This window comes from Piliocolobus tephrosceles, chromosome 12 (genome assembly GCF_002776525.5).
Source record: "Piliocolobus tephrosceles isolate RC106 chromosome 12, ASM277652v3, whole genome shotgun sequence".
NCBI lineage: Eukaryota > Metazoa > Chordata > Mammalia > Primates > Cercopithecidae > Piliocolobus > Piliocolobus tephrosceles.
In genome coordinates, this window is record NC_045445.1 from 20,494,014 (window position 1) to 20,510,726 (window position 16,713).

The window sequence follows — 16,713 nt, forward strand, 5'->3', positions numbered from 1 at the left end:
TATGGCTTTTTTTGGTTCATTAGTAGAGCAATCTGTGCTTAATCCTTTGAATGATTTTATTAGGCATCTATTATTTTCCCTACAAGTCATGAAGCAACCAGTTTGGGATATCATTAATTCCTTTGTTCAATATTAATTTAATGATAACATTGCATTATTATTTTCAGCACAAAGTACCTTTGTTAGCAAAAAATATAATCTGCCATTCGTAAAGCAGACCTTGGCAATGAAATGTGTCAAATCATCATATGTATATAGAAAAGATTTCAATTTTCATTGTTACTGAGCCCTGACGATTCATTCTCTTCTGTTGCTGTTTGAATATGCTTTATCTGCTCTTAGAAAAGTGTAAGGATCAAGGTCTACATTAATAGTTCTTCTGTTCTTTAATGTGATTTTTGACAATTTGTAGTCATTAACCAAAATTGCAGTCTAGTAAAATAACCAACATATAGAACATAATAAAGATAATTAGAGAATCAGAAACCTGGAAGTGACCTTGAGGGATTATTTAGTCCATTTCCCAGTTTCAAGCTGTATGACTAATCTTCCTAAACAGCACTCTTCATCATATTATGTCTCTGCTTGAGAACCTCCAGTGGTCCATTACTGCCTAGGAGTCAAGCCCACAGGCCTCTGCCTGCATTCAAGGCCCTTCAAATTTGAGTCTGTCTTACCTGATAAGCTATTATGCCCTAGGGTCTAGCCTGTCTCCCGTTATGTTAGCTTTGCCCCGTTATTCCACTGTTTCCAAACACATTTCACCCATTGGCCTTTCCACATATTTTCCATTCTTTGTGGTCTACCTCAAGCCTCACCTTCTCCTGGAAGTCTTCTTTGACCCCTAGAGCCTCTGGTAAGCATTCCCTTATCCAGCAAATGTTATCTATATCACACATATTTTAAAAGTCAACTTTATTGAGATATAATTTACAAACAATAACATGCACTCATTTTAAGTGAAGAGTTCAATGAGTTTTGACAAATGTGTACACCCATGTAACCACTAACCTAATTAGAATGTAGACTATTTCTTCTATCTCAGAACATATACTACATATTTTGTCACATAACCATATACCAACTTTTACTGTTCTCTAGCTACTATTTTGTGTGAAAGTCTAGTCTCTCAGCATGAATTTATCTTTGGTTTACTTTTAATTAATACATATCGAATATTTACTTTGTATCAAAAAGACTAAGAGCTTCACATGCATAATCTCACTTTTTGTAATAACTCTATAAGGTTAAGTACTATTGATGATCCCATGTTATAGATAAGGGTAAAAAGTCAGGTAGAGGTTGAATAACCTACCCTTGCTTGTGCAGCTAGCAAGTGATAGGGCTAGGATTAAATTGTAAACAACTTGACCTGAGGAGTCATAAGTGTTTTGTTATTTGCTGCCTACTAGTGCCTGTGATGATGCTAACCTCGGAGCCATTAATGCTAACTTGGAATAAAATCCAATAAAACTGACACATTTAAACAGCCCCATACACACCGTTGGCTTTCCTCTTCCAAGTATGGACGGGGATTAAGTCTGGAATGGGGTCTACAAGTGAATGTGGTAAGCATAGGACTTCAAGGCAAAGAGAAGCTGAAGTCCCACTCCTGGGGGAGGTGGCTAAAGAAAACCAGGAGCAGTCTAAAAGGTCAGATATTTAAATGGAGCCAACAAAGTGCAAGAAGTAGGCCCAAAGGAAAGAGCCTTGGTCAAGAAGGCCAAGCCACAGGTAGCCAGGCCTGAAAAGATCTCCTGTCACAAGGGTATGCCTCAGGAGAGAGCCTTCTGTGGACCATCTGTGGTTAGCCTCTAGGAGTGGAGTAATCCCCCAGAGAAAAAGCTTCCATAGCTCAAATATCTCCTTTTACTTATATGACCCAAAGCTGGACCCAATGTGTGTGAGAAGTTGTCTTAAAATAATTAGTAATAAATTATATCATAGTTCATTCAAGCGAAACATCTCTTTATTGTATCTTCAAGATGTTCGGATTTTTTTTTTTTTTTTTTTTTATTGAGACGAAGTCTCACTCTGTCTCCCAGGCTGGAGTACAGTGGCCCAATCTTGGCTCACTGCAACCTCCACCTCTTGGGTTCAAGCAATTCTCGTGCCTCAGCCTCCCGAGTAGCTGGGATTACAGGCGCATGCCACCATGCCTGGCTAATTTTTTTTTTTTAATAGAGATGGGGTTTTGCCATGTCGGCCAGGCTATTGGTAGTTTACTTTTTTGGTATTTTAAAATATTTTTCCAAGATTGAAGTTAAGTGTACGGGTGCCTCCACTTGATATTTTTTCTTCTTTTTCTTTTTTATCTTTTTTTTTTTTTTTTTTTTTGAGACTGGGTCTTAACTCTGTTGCCCAGGCTGGAGTGCAGTGGTGCCATCATGGCTCACTACAGCATCGACCTCTGAGCTCAAGTGATCCTCCCTCCTCAGCCTCCCGAATAGCTGTGACCACAGGCATGTACTACCGTGCCTGGCTACATTTAAAAACTATATATTTTATAGAGATGGAGTCTCACTGTGTTGCCCAGGCTGGTCTCAAACTCCTGGGCTCAAGAGGTCCTCCCACTTCAGCCTCCCAAAGTGCTGGGATTACAGGTGTGAGCCACCACACCCAGCCTCCACTCCCTCTTCTTAGATACAGACAGACACAAAGTTCTTTGTTAGTATTCTCAATCTGCAGCCCTCATTAATTCAACACTATGTGCACAGGGCTGAATGGGAGCGAAGGAGTATCCCAAAGGAGATGGGAGTCATTCTCTGCTCTTCAGGAACTTACTAAAGTCTAGGAGAGGAGATTATAGTATGAAGGTACTTTTTAATCCTTCAATGTAAATGGGAACTAGCAGCCATGTAATGACTTCAGTTAATTTTTTTAGCATCTGGGAATGCAAGTTATTAAGCCCTAAAGAGCTGAACCTTTCTAGCTCATTTGAACAGTCAATTGCTAAGTCTTCTCCTTATCTCCATCCCAGGCTATATTGCTTGCCTCTATTCCCTTTTCCCAGCTGAATTCCATTTTTACAATAATAATAATAATAAAGTGAGAACCCCTCTTTGATAGCTGGGCTCCACGATTACTTGTCCCTTATATCTAATAAAGAGGTTATTTTCTTTTAACTTTCCTTTGTCCCTCGTATATTTAAAGAGTGCTTTTGTATTTAGTGTGTCTTTTGTAGGTGGCATCTTATTTCTTGAATTTACCTTTCTGCTTTTACTCATGCAAGTACATACCAGTGCTTGGCTTATCTCCTTAGTCATCTGCTTTTGGTTTTACGTTTTTTCATTTCATTTGGGATTCAGTTCTCAGGCTAATTCTTTGTTTATTTGATGAGGATTCCCTCTAAATTCTTTTTCTGTTTCTTTCTTTCTGTGTTCTTTCTGTTTTATTTCTTTCATGCACATGTCCATACATTGAAATAGTTATATTTCATTATTGTCATTTCATTTAGGCATGTCTAGCTCGCCTAGGCTTCTTTGTTCCTCATGCTGTCTTGTGATGGGGCTTTTCTTTTTTTTTTTTTCTTTTTCTTTTTATTTTATTATTATACTTTAAGTTCTAGGGTACATGTGCATAACGTGCAGGTTTGTTACATATGTATACTTGTGCCATGTTGGTGTGCTGCACCCATCAACTCGTCAGCATCCATCAATTCATCATTTATATCAGGTATAACTCCCAATGCAATCCCTCCCCCCTCCCCCACCCATGATAGGCCCCATTGTGTGATGTTCCCCTTCCCGAGTACAAGTGATGTCATTGTTCAGTTCCCACCTATGAGTGAGAACATGCGATGTTTGGTTTTCTGTTCTTGTGATAGTTTGCTAAGAATGATGGTTTCCAGCTGCATCCATGTCCCTACAAAGGACGCAAACTCATCCTTTTTTATGGCTGCATAATATTCCATGGTGTATATGTGCCACATTTTCTTAATCCAGTCTGTCACTGATGGACATTTGGGTTGATTCCAAGTCTTTGCTCTTGTGAATAGTGCCGCAATAAACATACGTGTGCATGTGTCTTTATAGCAGCATGATTTATAATCCTTTGGGTATATACCCAGTAGTGGGATGGCTGGGTCATATGGTACATCTAGATCTAGATCCTTGAGGAATCGCCATACTGTTTTCCATAATGGTTGAACTAGTTTACAATCCCACCAACAGTGTAAAAGTGTTCCTATTTCTCCACATCCTCTCCAGCACCTGTTGTTTCCTGACTTTTTAATGATTGCCATTCTAACTGGTGTGAGATGGTATCTCATTGTGGTTTTGATTTGCATTTCTCTGATGGCGAGTGATGATGAGCATTTTTTCATGTGTCTGTTGGCTGTATGAATGTCTTCTTTTGAGAAATGTCTGTTCATATCCTTTGCCCACTTTTTGATGGGGTTGTTTGTTTTTTTCTTGTAAATTTGTTTGAGTTCTTTGTAGATTCTGGATATTAGCCCTTTGTCAGATGAGTAGATTGCAAAAAATTTCTCCCATTCTGTAGGTTGCCTGTTCACTCTGATGGTAGTTTCTTTTGCTGTGCAGAAGCTCTTTAGTTTAATCATATCATGATGGGGCTTTTCTTAAAAGCTGGGCTGTGAAATTTACTGAAATTTATATGAAATTTACTTAATATGGTCGGGCGCGGTGGCTCAAGCCTGTAATCCCAGCACTTTGGGCGGCCGAGATGGGCGGATCATGAGGTAACAAGATCAAGACCATCCTGGCTAACATGGTGAAACCCCGTCTCTACTAAAAAATACAAAAAACTAGCCGGGCAAGGTGGCGGGCGTCTGTAGTCCCAGCTACTCGGGAGGCTGAGGCAGGAGAATGGCGTGAACCTGGGAGGCGGAGCTTGCAGTGAGCTGAGATCCGGCCACTGCACTCCAGCCTTCTAGCCTGGGCGACAGAGCAAGACTCCGTCTCAAAAAAAAAAAAAAAAAAAAAAAATAAAAGAAATTTACTTAATACAAAATATCATTTCCTTTGGCATATATTTCCCTTCTTCCTGGTTTGGAAATTCTGAATTCTTAATCAGTTTATGGGTGTTTTATTTCCTTAAATATATGGCTGAGTTTTAGCCCATAGATCAATTGTACCAGTTCACTGATTAACCAAGCAGTAATAACTGGGAGGGAGGGTAAATATTGCAACATATCTACTTATATTTGGATATAGCATATACCTTTCTTCATGACATCTGACATGTTTTCCCAAAAGTTCTCATTTGAAGTTTTATTCTTTTAAAGATTTTTGACTTAACTGATTCTTCAGGTGGTGGGAGTTTATAAAATGATGAGACTTGCCCAACTCAGGGAAGAGACATACTATATGCAAGCTCTAAATTACTATATGAATTATCATATCAAAGGCAAACCAAACTGGTGTCATGGTAATTCAAAGACTCATTCCCCGACCCATGTAGGTACATCAAGCAACAATTTGTTACCTTCTAAGATCTGAACCACTCATAGCACTTCACTGAGAAAAGAGCTGAGCCCTTTTATTTGACCTAGAACTGGTGGGAATAGGACCAGTACTAACAGTTACCCTGCCAAATAAACTCAACCATTCCTGAAAACTGGAAGTCATTGTCAATGCAGATTTAGAAACACAAAGGATATTTTCTATAACAATTAATTTTATGAACTTATTTAAATATGATATTTTGAACATGTACTATTTGGTTTACCAAGAAAGTAAATAAAGCCCTGCTAGATGAACAGGAACTTTGTATGTGAAAGTACCTGCCACATAGGATTTTTCTTGTCTACATATTTGTCCCAACCAGCATTGTTTAAATTTAGATTAGCTACTCTTTCCCTTCTTGGTCCAGTAAACCGTATCAGTTCCTGTTCCTAAAATAGCATTACATTTTGAACTTCATGTAGTAAGAACACAGTGAGCTAGAACTAGCTGTTTCTTTAATTTTTCTGAAGATAATCATAAAGTTTTAAGCTTAGACCGTATTGAAAATCAGTCTAAGGCTTGTATATGAGATTGACATTTATAGGAGATAAATCTGAACTCTGTGTCTCCAGACCCCAAATTGTATTTTGACATTAAATATCACCTTTCCATCTAGCACTATAAATTACAGTGCTGTGTTTGGTTTGGTGATATGTATTATCTGTGATCTCCTTTACTGCTTTTGTCAGCAGATCCCTTGAGAAGGGTGAAGTGAAGAGCTTGGAGTCAATACCCTAGACTGCAGCAGTGATGTCATGTGAGGCAAAACTTGATGAATTTTGTTCCTAAATTAAGAAAATCTGGACACATAAATTAAGGACATGATCACCTGAAATTCCTAGGGAAATAAGATGTTGTAATAAAAATAAATTTTCTGGTGACTTAGGGCTAACTAGTCTCCCCTCCTTTTTTAAAAAAATAAAACCTCCAGTTATTGAAAAGCTGTCTAAAGTGTCTGAATATGTTTTCTAGTATGACTTCAGTAAGATTTATTGAGACTTGCTTTTCTGAGGACCTTGTAAAACTTTAGGGGAGTCATCCTTATATCCCATATACAGATTTTTTTTTCATTCTACCTTATTAGTTTACTTTATTGCACTCATTTACTATGCGTTAGCTATTTATCTCTGCTAGTCCCTTTAGACAGTGAGCTTCTTTAGAGAAGGGATTAAATTTCTCTTGTTCAAAGTTGTACCTCCAGCATGTAGCACAGTGCCTGGCATATAGAAGGTATGTTAGATTGGGTACTCTGAGAAGCAGATGCCAGTTGGATTCATATCTAATCCAATATGGAATAGATGTGCAAGGGACTTATCGGGGTAAAACACTTATGAAGGAAAATGAGGAGGGAGCTGAAGGAGGCCAGAAAAGCCATCAGACCATGGTGCAGGTCTGACCCTTGTGGAAGAGAGAGGAAAGAAAGGAAGTTTGAGTAGGAGGAATCTTAGACTGCAGTGCCGTTTAAGAAAGTTTGGCAGGGTCAATGGGGAGTCCTCAAGTCAAAGTTCCCTGTGAGCAAAGTCCTGTGTTACATGACTTTGTCATGCTCATTATCTTTGCCATGCTCAGTCATTGGCTGGGAGCAGCCCCCAGGGAATGTGGCTTAGGCACAATGTGGTGGTGAATTCGAAGGGCAGCAGCTGGGACCATTAGTCAATTACATTCCCCACAGTAGAAGATCTGAGATGCTCATATTCACAGCCACCACAGAAGGAGATCAACAAATGCTAATTGGAGAAAGAGTTTGGCAGTGGCTCATGCCTGTAATCCCAGCACTTGGGAGGCCGAGGTGGGTGGATCACCTGAGGGCAGGAGTTTGAGACCAGCCTGCCCAACATGGTGAAACCCCATCTCTACAAAAGTACAAAAAATTAGCCGTGCGTGGTGGCAGACACCTGTAATCCCAGCTACTCAGGAGGCTGAGGCAGGAGAATTGCTTGAACCCGGGAGGTGGAGGTTGCAGTGAGCAGAGATAGCACCACTGCACTCCAGCCTGGACAAGAGCGAAACTCCATCTCAAAGAAAGAAAGAAAGAGTTTGAATAAGACAGGAGTTGAAGAGAGGAAGGAGTTTGGTCTTAATATTCACTGAGCCCTAATATTTGCTAGTATTGGTGGAGGATATAAAATCATGGGATTCACACTCACTTCCCTCATCTCTCCTCAAACGTTACCTTATGGAAGAAGCCTTCCCTGACTACCATATACAAAACAGAATAGTCTCCGTAATCATCACATTCTGTGTTGCCCTTACTTTACTTTTTAAAAATTAAAAACAAGCCAGGAGAATTGCTTGAACCCAGGAGGCAGAGGTTGCAGTGAGCTGAGATTGTGCCACTGCACTCCAGCCTGGGCAACAAGAGTGAGACTCCATCTCAAGAAAAATAAAAAATAAAAATAAATAAATAAAACAATTGACACCTTTATTGAGGCATAATTGATATATAATAAGCCATACATATTTTAAGGGTACAAGTTGATAATTTTGACATGCATATACACCTGTGAAACCATTACCACAATCAAAATAATGAACATATCCATCACTCCCTGGAGTTTCCCCACTACTCTTTATAAACCTTTTCTCCTACCCCTCCTGCCCACCATCCCCCCTTAACAACCAATGAACTACCTTCTGTCACTCTAGATTAGTTTCCATTTTTTAGACTTTTGTATAAATGGAACTGTAGAGTGTGTGCTTCTTCTTGTTCTGGCTTCTTTCACATAGCATATTGTTTTTGAGTTTTGTCCCTACAGTAGTATGCATTAATGGTTCATTCCTTTTTATGGCTAAATAGAATTCCATTTTATAGATATACCACAGTTCCTTACTTTGTTTTACTTTCTCTATAGTATTTATCACCTTTTGACATTATGTTTCTATTTTTGTTTGTTTGCTGTCTCCCAGAATGTAAGTTCCATGAGGGCAGGGACTTTGCTTTGTATACTGTTACAACCACAGTGCTTGGCATATAGTAGTCACCTAATAAATATTTGTTGAATACCTGTATCTTACTTCAGACCTTTAGTTAACACAGCAACAACACAACTTTGATATGATATTGATGTTTTGATCATTTATCCTGAAAAGCAGTATTGGGTTGGCCAGATATACATTTCATTTGGAAATCATAACTGGAAGTTTGAAAATTGTTTCTTGGTTGTCTTCTCATTCATATATTATAATCAGGAAAAATAAATTATAGGAGTGAAGATTGATCTTTTAAAAGACAAATTAAATATCGGTGTTCAATGATGTGATTTTGGTGCTATAAATTAGTTTATGCAGAATTTATGAGTCAAACCTAGGCAATTAATTCTGATGGTTATTCAAAAAGAGTCAGCCATAAGGACAATTGGGAGAAAGCAGGGATTAGTTAAGATGAAACACAATTTTGAATAATCAAAATTTTACTGTATCTCAAAAGAAATGCATTATTTGCCCTGTTTGCCATGTGTGAGAGTGTGTGTGGTGGGGGGGCTGGTGTTGGGTGTGGGTGTGAGAGAGATCCTGCTTACTGAAACATGAAAACCTTGTTTGTTTCAGGATCAGATTTGCAAGTATGTCTCCCTAAGGGCCCAACATGCTGCTCAAGAAAGATGGAAGAAAAATACCAACTAACAGCACGATTGAACATGGAACAGCTGCTTCAGTCTGCAAGTATGGAGCTCAAGTTCTTAATTATTCAGAATGCTGCAGTTTTCCAAGGTGAGTTCTGGGGATTATTTTAGATGTGCTGCTCAATGGCATCATTATTTGGGCACTGGGCTTTCAAATGCTAAGTATAATTTATAAATTACCATTCCAGCATTAATGCTTGATATTAAAAACCTCCCAGTGAGAAATTCTGGTTTAAAAAATCACATTTTCAGAGAAGCTTCATTTCAATCTTTGGAAAAGTGAGTATTGTCAAAAAATCATTGTTCAAGGACATTCTATTTATCTGTATATAAAGGTTATAAATCTCTACAGAAAGAATAAATAATATTTTATCTCAGCTGGATTCAAAAACAAAAAGTTTCCTTAAATACTGAGCCTGGTTTTCTCCAGGAATGAGTCAGATGCTTGTGGGACACATGTGAACTCCTTCTGACCACTAGGACCATTTCCATTTAAGAGGCAGACACTGGCTTATTGGCCCAGCATTTTCCCATTTGTGTGAGTGGTGACCTCTCCTCTCTTTGTGATTCTCACTTCTTACCATGCCTGTGAATGATTGCGAAAGAAGCTGTTGTGGCATTGCCAGAATGGGTAGGAAATGACACTTCTCCTTGCTAACTTGTAGGACTATCATAGCAGGATGGGGAGTACCTCCCTCAATTCTAACACCCAGCTAGGAAGATGATGATGATGGAGGTGGTGGTGGTGGTGATAATAGCAAACACTTATATGGCACCGTGTATTAGGTACTCTTTTAAGTGGTTTGCATGTATTAATTCTTTTAATCCTCACAATATAATTATGAGTACATATTAGTATCCTTGTTTTGTCGATGGAAATCTAAGGCACAGAATGATTAAGTAACTTGCTCAAGGCCCCAAAATTAATAAATAAATGGCAAAGGCAGGATTTGAACCCAAGTGGCATGGCTCTTAGAGTCTATTCTTCTAACTATCCCCATAGGCTGTCTCCTGTGACTGGGAAAATTAATTATGGATATCCACAATTAATTAGTAATTAATTAATTATCGAGCTTTCGTCTATCCTTCTTCAAGCAGAGGGAATCAGCCACCTTTTTTTTGCCTCACCAAGAGAGTATCGAGGTCAGATAGAAAAATAACACTCTGACTGCTTGACATAGCAAAGCTTGAGATTTATGACACTGTTACAAGAATTAACCTCTTTGAATTGTAAGGTGGGTTGATTATAGCTTATTTTTGTATTAGAATGAAATCTTTAGAATTAGCTAAGAAAATTGTTTAGATTAGTGAATAAAGCCTACATTCACAACAGTTTCTTGGGTCAAAGCCTCAGGAGATGTTAGGTTGATTATATGAAGTATAACATATAAGCTTGAAGTATTTGTTAACCTATTTATGCAGTCAGACTCTTGTGAAGAGTTTGTTGAGACTAACAATTTTGGTGATAGAATGAATAATCTAGGCAGATTTTAAAAATACATGTAGCATTCATGAACTTCTTAGATTGGTTTTGGAGTTGATCTGTTAGATGAAAGTGGGGTGAGAAGAAATGATGTGACATGAGAATTGGGTTGAAGCAGAGAGTTGAGTCTTACTCTTTGGGGCATCAAGGTCCCTTTTTAGAACAGAGTACTAGTGTTTTGTTTAATTCCCAGAATATCCAAGCTCACAGATGTTACCTTATAATCCTTGTCTGATTGGAGCGGAGTGGTAGAGTGATCATACTGGTATTTTAACATGCATAGTAGCTGACATGGTTATCTATCTGAGGGCCCGGGCTGTCAGTATTTACACCTCTGTCCAGTTCTGCACTTTGCATACTGTGTTTTCTAGATCTGCAAAAATGTGAGACTAGGAGAGAAAAGAAGTTCTGACAAGATTTTGGTTGGATTAGCTTCCAGATAAGCCTGCTGTAGCTTGGAGGCTGAATACTAGTCCTGAGAACAGAGGGTAGAAAATGGGGCAGCATCTACTAATTGTATCTCTCTCTCCCTTTCTCTCTGTCTCTCTTTCACTTACACACACATACACACACATATACACTTTCTTGAATTGTGGGGATAGACAGAAGAACAACCCTAGCAAAGGAACTTGGAGACAATGAAATGATGTCTGAGCTCATTATTGCTAGTGCCCTTTACCTTGTCACCATCTGTACTCATTCTTTTTCTTGTTTCACTCCCTCTTCTCATTCTTTTCCTGCCTCACTTTTAGAAAAAATAAACCTCACAAAGATAAATAAACCATGATCCCAGACCTCAAGGCACTTGTACAGTGTTGCAGAAGACATTGCCCCTAAATCCTTTTGTAACAAACATTTGGAGAGACAGGACTTCAAACTGGGGACCACTACAAGATAATGTATTATTAATTGCTAAGAAAAAGAGAGCATCCACTTTTTTCTTTCTTATGACTGTTTATTATTCCAATAAATTGAAATTAGGAGACACAATTGTTTTTCCCCTAAAATACATCCCCTACCCAATATTCTGGTAGACCAAATTAGTGAGAAAACCATCCCAGTACTTCACTCATATGAAATTTGATATGACAGCTTTTGCTAGCTATTTTCTTCATCACACGGAGTTGAAGAAAGCTCATCTTGATCTTGGCCTAGATCCACAATCTCTTTAGTATTCCTTCACTAGTCCACATTGAGGGTATTTAAGCAGGGAGTGCTTTCTGCAAATATGTGCACAGTTCCACGAGCAATCCTTACTGCCTCGATTTGGATTTTATGTCTTCATTTGCAGGAAGCCTTTGCCCTTATAAATGTGCCTGGGGCCCTTTGCTACAGTGGTTGGAGTGCTCTATTGCTAATGTTGTTTTGATAATGATTGAAGCATTTAAAAAAGTTGTTCTTTATTTTCAATCTTTGCATTGCCTCGTTTCCTAAATTTAATTTACTTAGATGTGCTTAGTAAAATGAGGCAGCACAATCACTTTTTGTTTCTGCTTAATTAATTCTATCTGAAAAACTCCACTGAAAGTAGATTTTCCTTTCTCTTTTTCTTTTTCTTCTCCTCTACCTTATAATAATTATGATGATAATAATAGTGAAGATTTATTAAGTGCCTACTATATGATGCTTACTTTTACATAATTATCTCATTTAATTTTACCAATAGCCCTACGAGGTCTGTACTGTAATTATCTCCATTTTACAGATGAGGAAACTCATTGATGCCACAGCTTCTTCTGAGCTATCATATGACATGGCTTTGCTTGTTCTGAATGTACTTGAGGTAAAACAAAATTGAGAAGTTGAATTTGTGGTTCTTGTGAAGAAAAATGGAATAGAATTCTGAATTTTTCATCATCTCACTACTACCTCTATACCTTCCAACCTTGAGTTCGATTTTCTTTGTAGAATTTTATTATGATTTTCAGCCTTGTACTATCAAGAAGTATTTGGGGTACATCCAGGTCTTTTCCAGACGTTGGATAATTCTAGTCTTCCCCAAGGTACCACTGACTTTGAGTGATAATGGACTCTTTTATACGAGGCAATACCTTGCTTTTTTTGGAAGTTGCCTATCCCACAACTTGAACTCTCTTCATCAGAAAGGAAAAATAGTAGTTAAGCGGGAAATCACCTCATCTGAAAGGTTTTTGGGTCCTTGCTTAGAGCCTACTACTGTTCCATGTTTATGTGTAGTCTTCACACACTTGATTTTCTGCCTTTCTAGGGGGGGATCCAAGAACTCACTAAATGTGGCACTTGGGGACATTTAATAGAGGACCATACTCCTACAGGCCACAGTGGCTCTTGTATTACATTAGGTCCAATGTTCACAATGTGGTTACAAGTAAATAAGGAAAGTTCAACTTACATTCACTGTCCTTTTCTTAATATTTCCATTTTAAATGGCTAAAATGAATTTCTTCAGTGCTTAAGATCAGTGAAAGAAACACTGGACTTGGAATCAGAAAATCTAAGTTCAAATTCTAGATCTGCATTTATGAGCTTTATGATTTGGGGCAGTTATTTAGATTCCAATAGCCTCAGTTTTCTTATCTGCAAAATGGACATAAAAATTGCAGTCCTGCTTACTTTTGTAAAGTAGAAATAATGTAAAAGTATCTTGAAAACTGTAAAACACTATATGCATGCATTATCTAGACAGCTCATTTATGTGGACCGCTTCACCCCAGGTGGTGCCAAATAAATGATGCATTATCATTACAGACATTAACCTCGACAAGGCTGGAGTTCATGATTTACTTCCACAACTTTTGCCACTTATAGATGATATATATGCAAACAGCTCCAGTGTACAGACAAAAGAGTACTTAGGCAAAACACTCTTTGAGAAAGGGGTTTATTTTATGCACTCTTGGATGTGAAGCTGTACTGTTTGAAGTGTCAGTACTGCCAGGAGTAATCCTTTTTTCAGCTTCCTGAAGCTTCTCTTCTGGCTAGAATCTGGTGTATTTCATATACGAATAAGTGGCTAGATCAGGAAGGGTTTGTCGGTTCAGGCCATATTTTAATTGCATTTTTTGGTCCACACTGTTATGGCAGAGAGGAGGAAAAGGTTGGTATAAGTCTGGAGATCTTCAGTTGATCCTCACTCAGTATTGGCAAGCTTGCCTTCTTTTACCTGCTTTCTGTGGAGATGAAAAAGACATCTCTGAATGGGGGGAGGGCAATGTTTCTGTGCTTCTTCTGTTGTTTCTCTCCCTTATTTTCTGTTCCCATCAGCTCTTGGCAGTTTTTAGACTCTTCTGTCAGATTGCTGTCTCTCCCACTCCCCCTAAATAAAATTGACCTTGGTTAGAATACCCTTTTCTGTCAGCTCATAGCAATTTCTCCAGTCATTTCTGCTTGAAATAACTGTTTAGGGACATTATTCAAGCAAAGCTTTTTTCCTTCACAGTTAATATGTGACTCAATAATTGCTTGAATGTTGATAAACATGTTTTTGAGATTCAATCATTTGCTAATTTAGTTTTTATTATGTAGTGGGGATTTTAAGTGAGTACTGAGCCATTTTTCTCCATTTCACAATTCTTTCCCCCTGACTAGCCTGACAGTTCTGCCCACACTCCAGCTCTGTGCAGGCTGAGCCCCATTGCATCCCCAACTCTAACTGCCCGCCAGTCTGTCACAACCCTTTCTTGGTTAAAAATAATGTATGGGAGAGAATAATTACATTGATGTCTAATCAAAACTTAATTCATTTGCCGGAGCTAAATATAATAGCATTAAACTAAATAGAATAATTTTAGGAACTCAAATCATGGCCATGAGTGAAGTTATATATCCTCAAAAATGTAAATTATTAATCAACCACTCATCTGTACAGCAAAGCTCTAGTAATCCCATTATAAAAGGGTGAATTTCTCATCAGAGCCCAGAAGATGCTGGCTTTAATTAGTGGACTTTTATGGCACCAACTCAAAGGCATATTTTGGTTACAAAGTTTTTAAAAATGCAATTCTTTAATTATTAGGGTTATTGGAAAACCAACTGGAAACTGAGTGTTTAAAGCCATTTCAGTTTTAAAGTAAAAACTTTTGGATTCAATTCGGTCTCAAAAGTCTGTGGCTTTAGTAGAGCCAGAGGCTGGGGGAGTTGTAAACCTTTCCTAGGCCCTCTATTGATTTAGAAGTCAGTCATTAGGCTGAAAACTGTTTAATGAAAAGAGCTTAGAAAAACGACTCAATGTGCAGCCGGAGACCATTCTGGGGCCAACCATGAGGTGAGGAGATTATGCAGATGAACTCTTTTACCCCAGCCCATCGCCCTTGATTGAACAAGGTCCTGAACTCATGCCCTTGATTTAACAGGGCTCTGAACTCACCTCCTCTTGCTGTCATCATCACTGCCCACCTTTCTCACTAGCGGGCTCAACAAAGCACATTAAAGGACATTGTCCCTGCCCTCTAGAAGCTTCCAGGAAAAACACCACTTTTGCCTAGAGTGCTTACTCTCTACCTCCCCACCAGCCCCCGAAGTGGGATTTGTTTGCTTTCTGAAAACATATGTTCCTCCTCCTCTTTCTGTCTCACTGAGTTGAAGTACCTGATATTGGAGTAATGAAGCATATGTTTGAGAGATTTGAATTCTCTTGTCAGTAGAGTGGAGGTAGAAACAATTTTCCTCTAAGCTGGAAGTGGTAACATAGAAATTAAAAGCCCCTTTCCTTCTACTGACTGAGATGCTTCCAGGGGCTGAGGCACCTGTATTGCTCCTTTTCGTTCATTGTACTTTTCAGTCACCAGGTCTCATTTCTTCCTGCATCCTTCCCACGTCATTTTCCTACATTCCAACTGAGACCCCCTATGGGTCTCAGTTATCTCATTTATCATATGCAGATGCCTTTTGATTTTAGTTCCTCTCTGATTTCAGTTCCAGGCTCCATCAGCTAACATCTAGACTACTAGCAAATGTATACCTGGGTTTCATGCCTTTAGCCTCCCTTGCTTCCCAGTTCAGCAATGGAGTGTAATGATTAAGAATGCAGGCTCTAGGGGGCATTTTGACAGGGTTTAAATGAGTCTGGTTGGGGGTAGGCAGGCTGGTATGGAGAGAAGAAAGCTGAGGGCTTGGGTGAGGATTAGAAACCTCCTTTCTGAACATGAACTGTATTGGAGAGAGATGAATGAGAAGTTTTCTGTTCTCAAGTGTTTTACTTATCTCATTTAAACCTCACAACAACCCTAAGAGGTGGGTACTTTCATTAGTCTCATTTTATCACTGACAAAATGGAGGCTTAAAGAGATTAGGTGACTTGTTTAAAGTAGTACCCAGTAGATGGCAGAGACAAGAACTGAACGCAGGAAGTACAGCTCCATAGCCTGTGCCCTTAAAACAGTGCTGTATGTGTTATACAGCCTCTGTGTATTTTATCTCATGGTCATAAGCAGTCTCCTCAATTCTAGCTGTCCTCCTTGCAAGGGAACTCTATTGTATTTAATTAAAAAAACATTGGCTGAGCATGTCTAAAGGCAGGTACTGTGGGGGATTCAAAGAGAAAAACTACCTCATGCCTGTCTTCAAGTAGATCAAAATTCAGAAACCCAGACATTTGTATACAAATAACTTGGGTACAAGACATCCTAAGAGAAATGTAAGAAAAAACCTTAGCAGTTTTCTAAGGGGAGTACAGGTGGATCCAGGTTTTGTAGTGCTCAAAACTTATATAATTGGGGGACCTTCTTTAAGAAAAAGAAGACAGAATAAAAAATGCAAAATGCTCATGGCTCTTCTGTGACAGGTTGTACAAGTGCAGGGTCCGTATAGCTGAAGTTTCGTTGTTTAACAGAAAAGTAACTTTTTTTTTCTTTTTTTTTTTTTTTTGAGACGGAGTCTCGCTCTGTCACCCACTCTGGAGTACAATGGCCTGATCTCAGCTCACTGCAACCTCCGCCTCCTGGGTTCAAGCGATTCTCCTGCTTCAGCCTCCTGAGTAGCTGGGAGTACAGGCGCCTGCCATCATGCCTGGCTAATTTTTGTATGAAAATTCACATAAAGATGGTAGTGTGGGGTTGGAAGAGATTAACTCCAACCAGAGGGTAGAGGTTCTTGGAGGAGACTGGCTGTATGAATTCTCCAGATAGACATGCTGTTGATCAAGGAGAAGAATGGAGGAGGGAGTTGG

The 16,713-nt window shown here is 38.8% G+C and overlaps 1 protein-coding gene across 5 annotated transcripts in view; it reads left to right on the forward strand.

Annotated features, from left to right (window-relative positions):
- GPC3 (glypican 3) overlaps positions 1–16,713 on the forward strand; it is a 456,912-nt gene that overhangs the window by 24,143 nt on the left and 416,056 nt on the right. For 2 of the 5 annotated variants that reach the window (XM_023198824.3, XM_023198825.2), the window contains exon 2: positions 9,012–9,173. The exons of 2 other annotated variants lie outside the window; for them this stretch is intronic. In XM_023198824.3, coding sequence (XP_023054592.1) covers positions 9,012–9,173 — 162 coding nt within the window. The remainder of the gene's footprint in view (positions 1–9,011; positions 9,174–16,713) is intronic. One more of the 5 variants, XM_023198826.2, reaches the window with a different exon arrangement.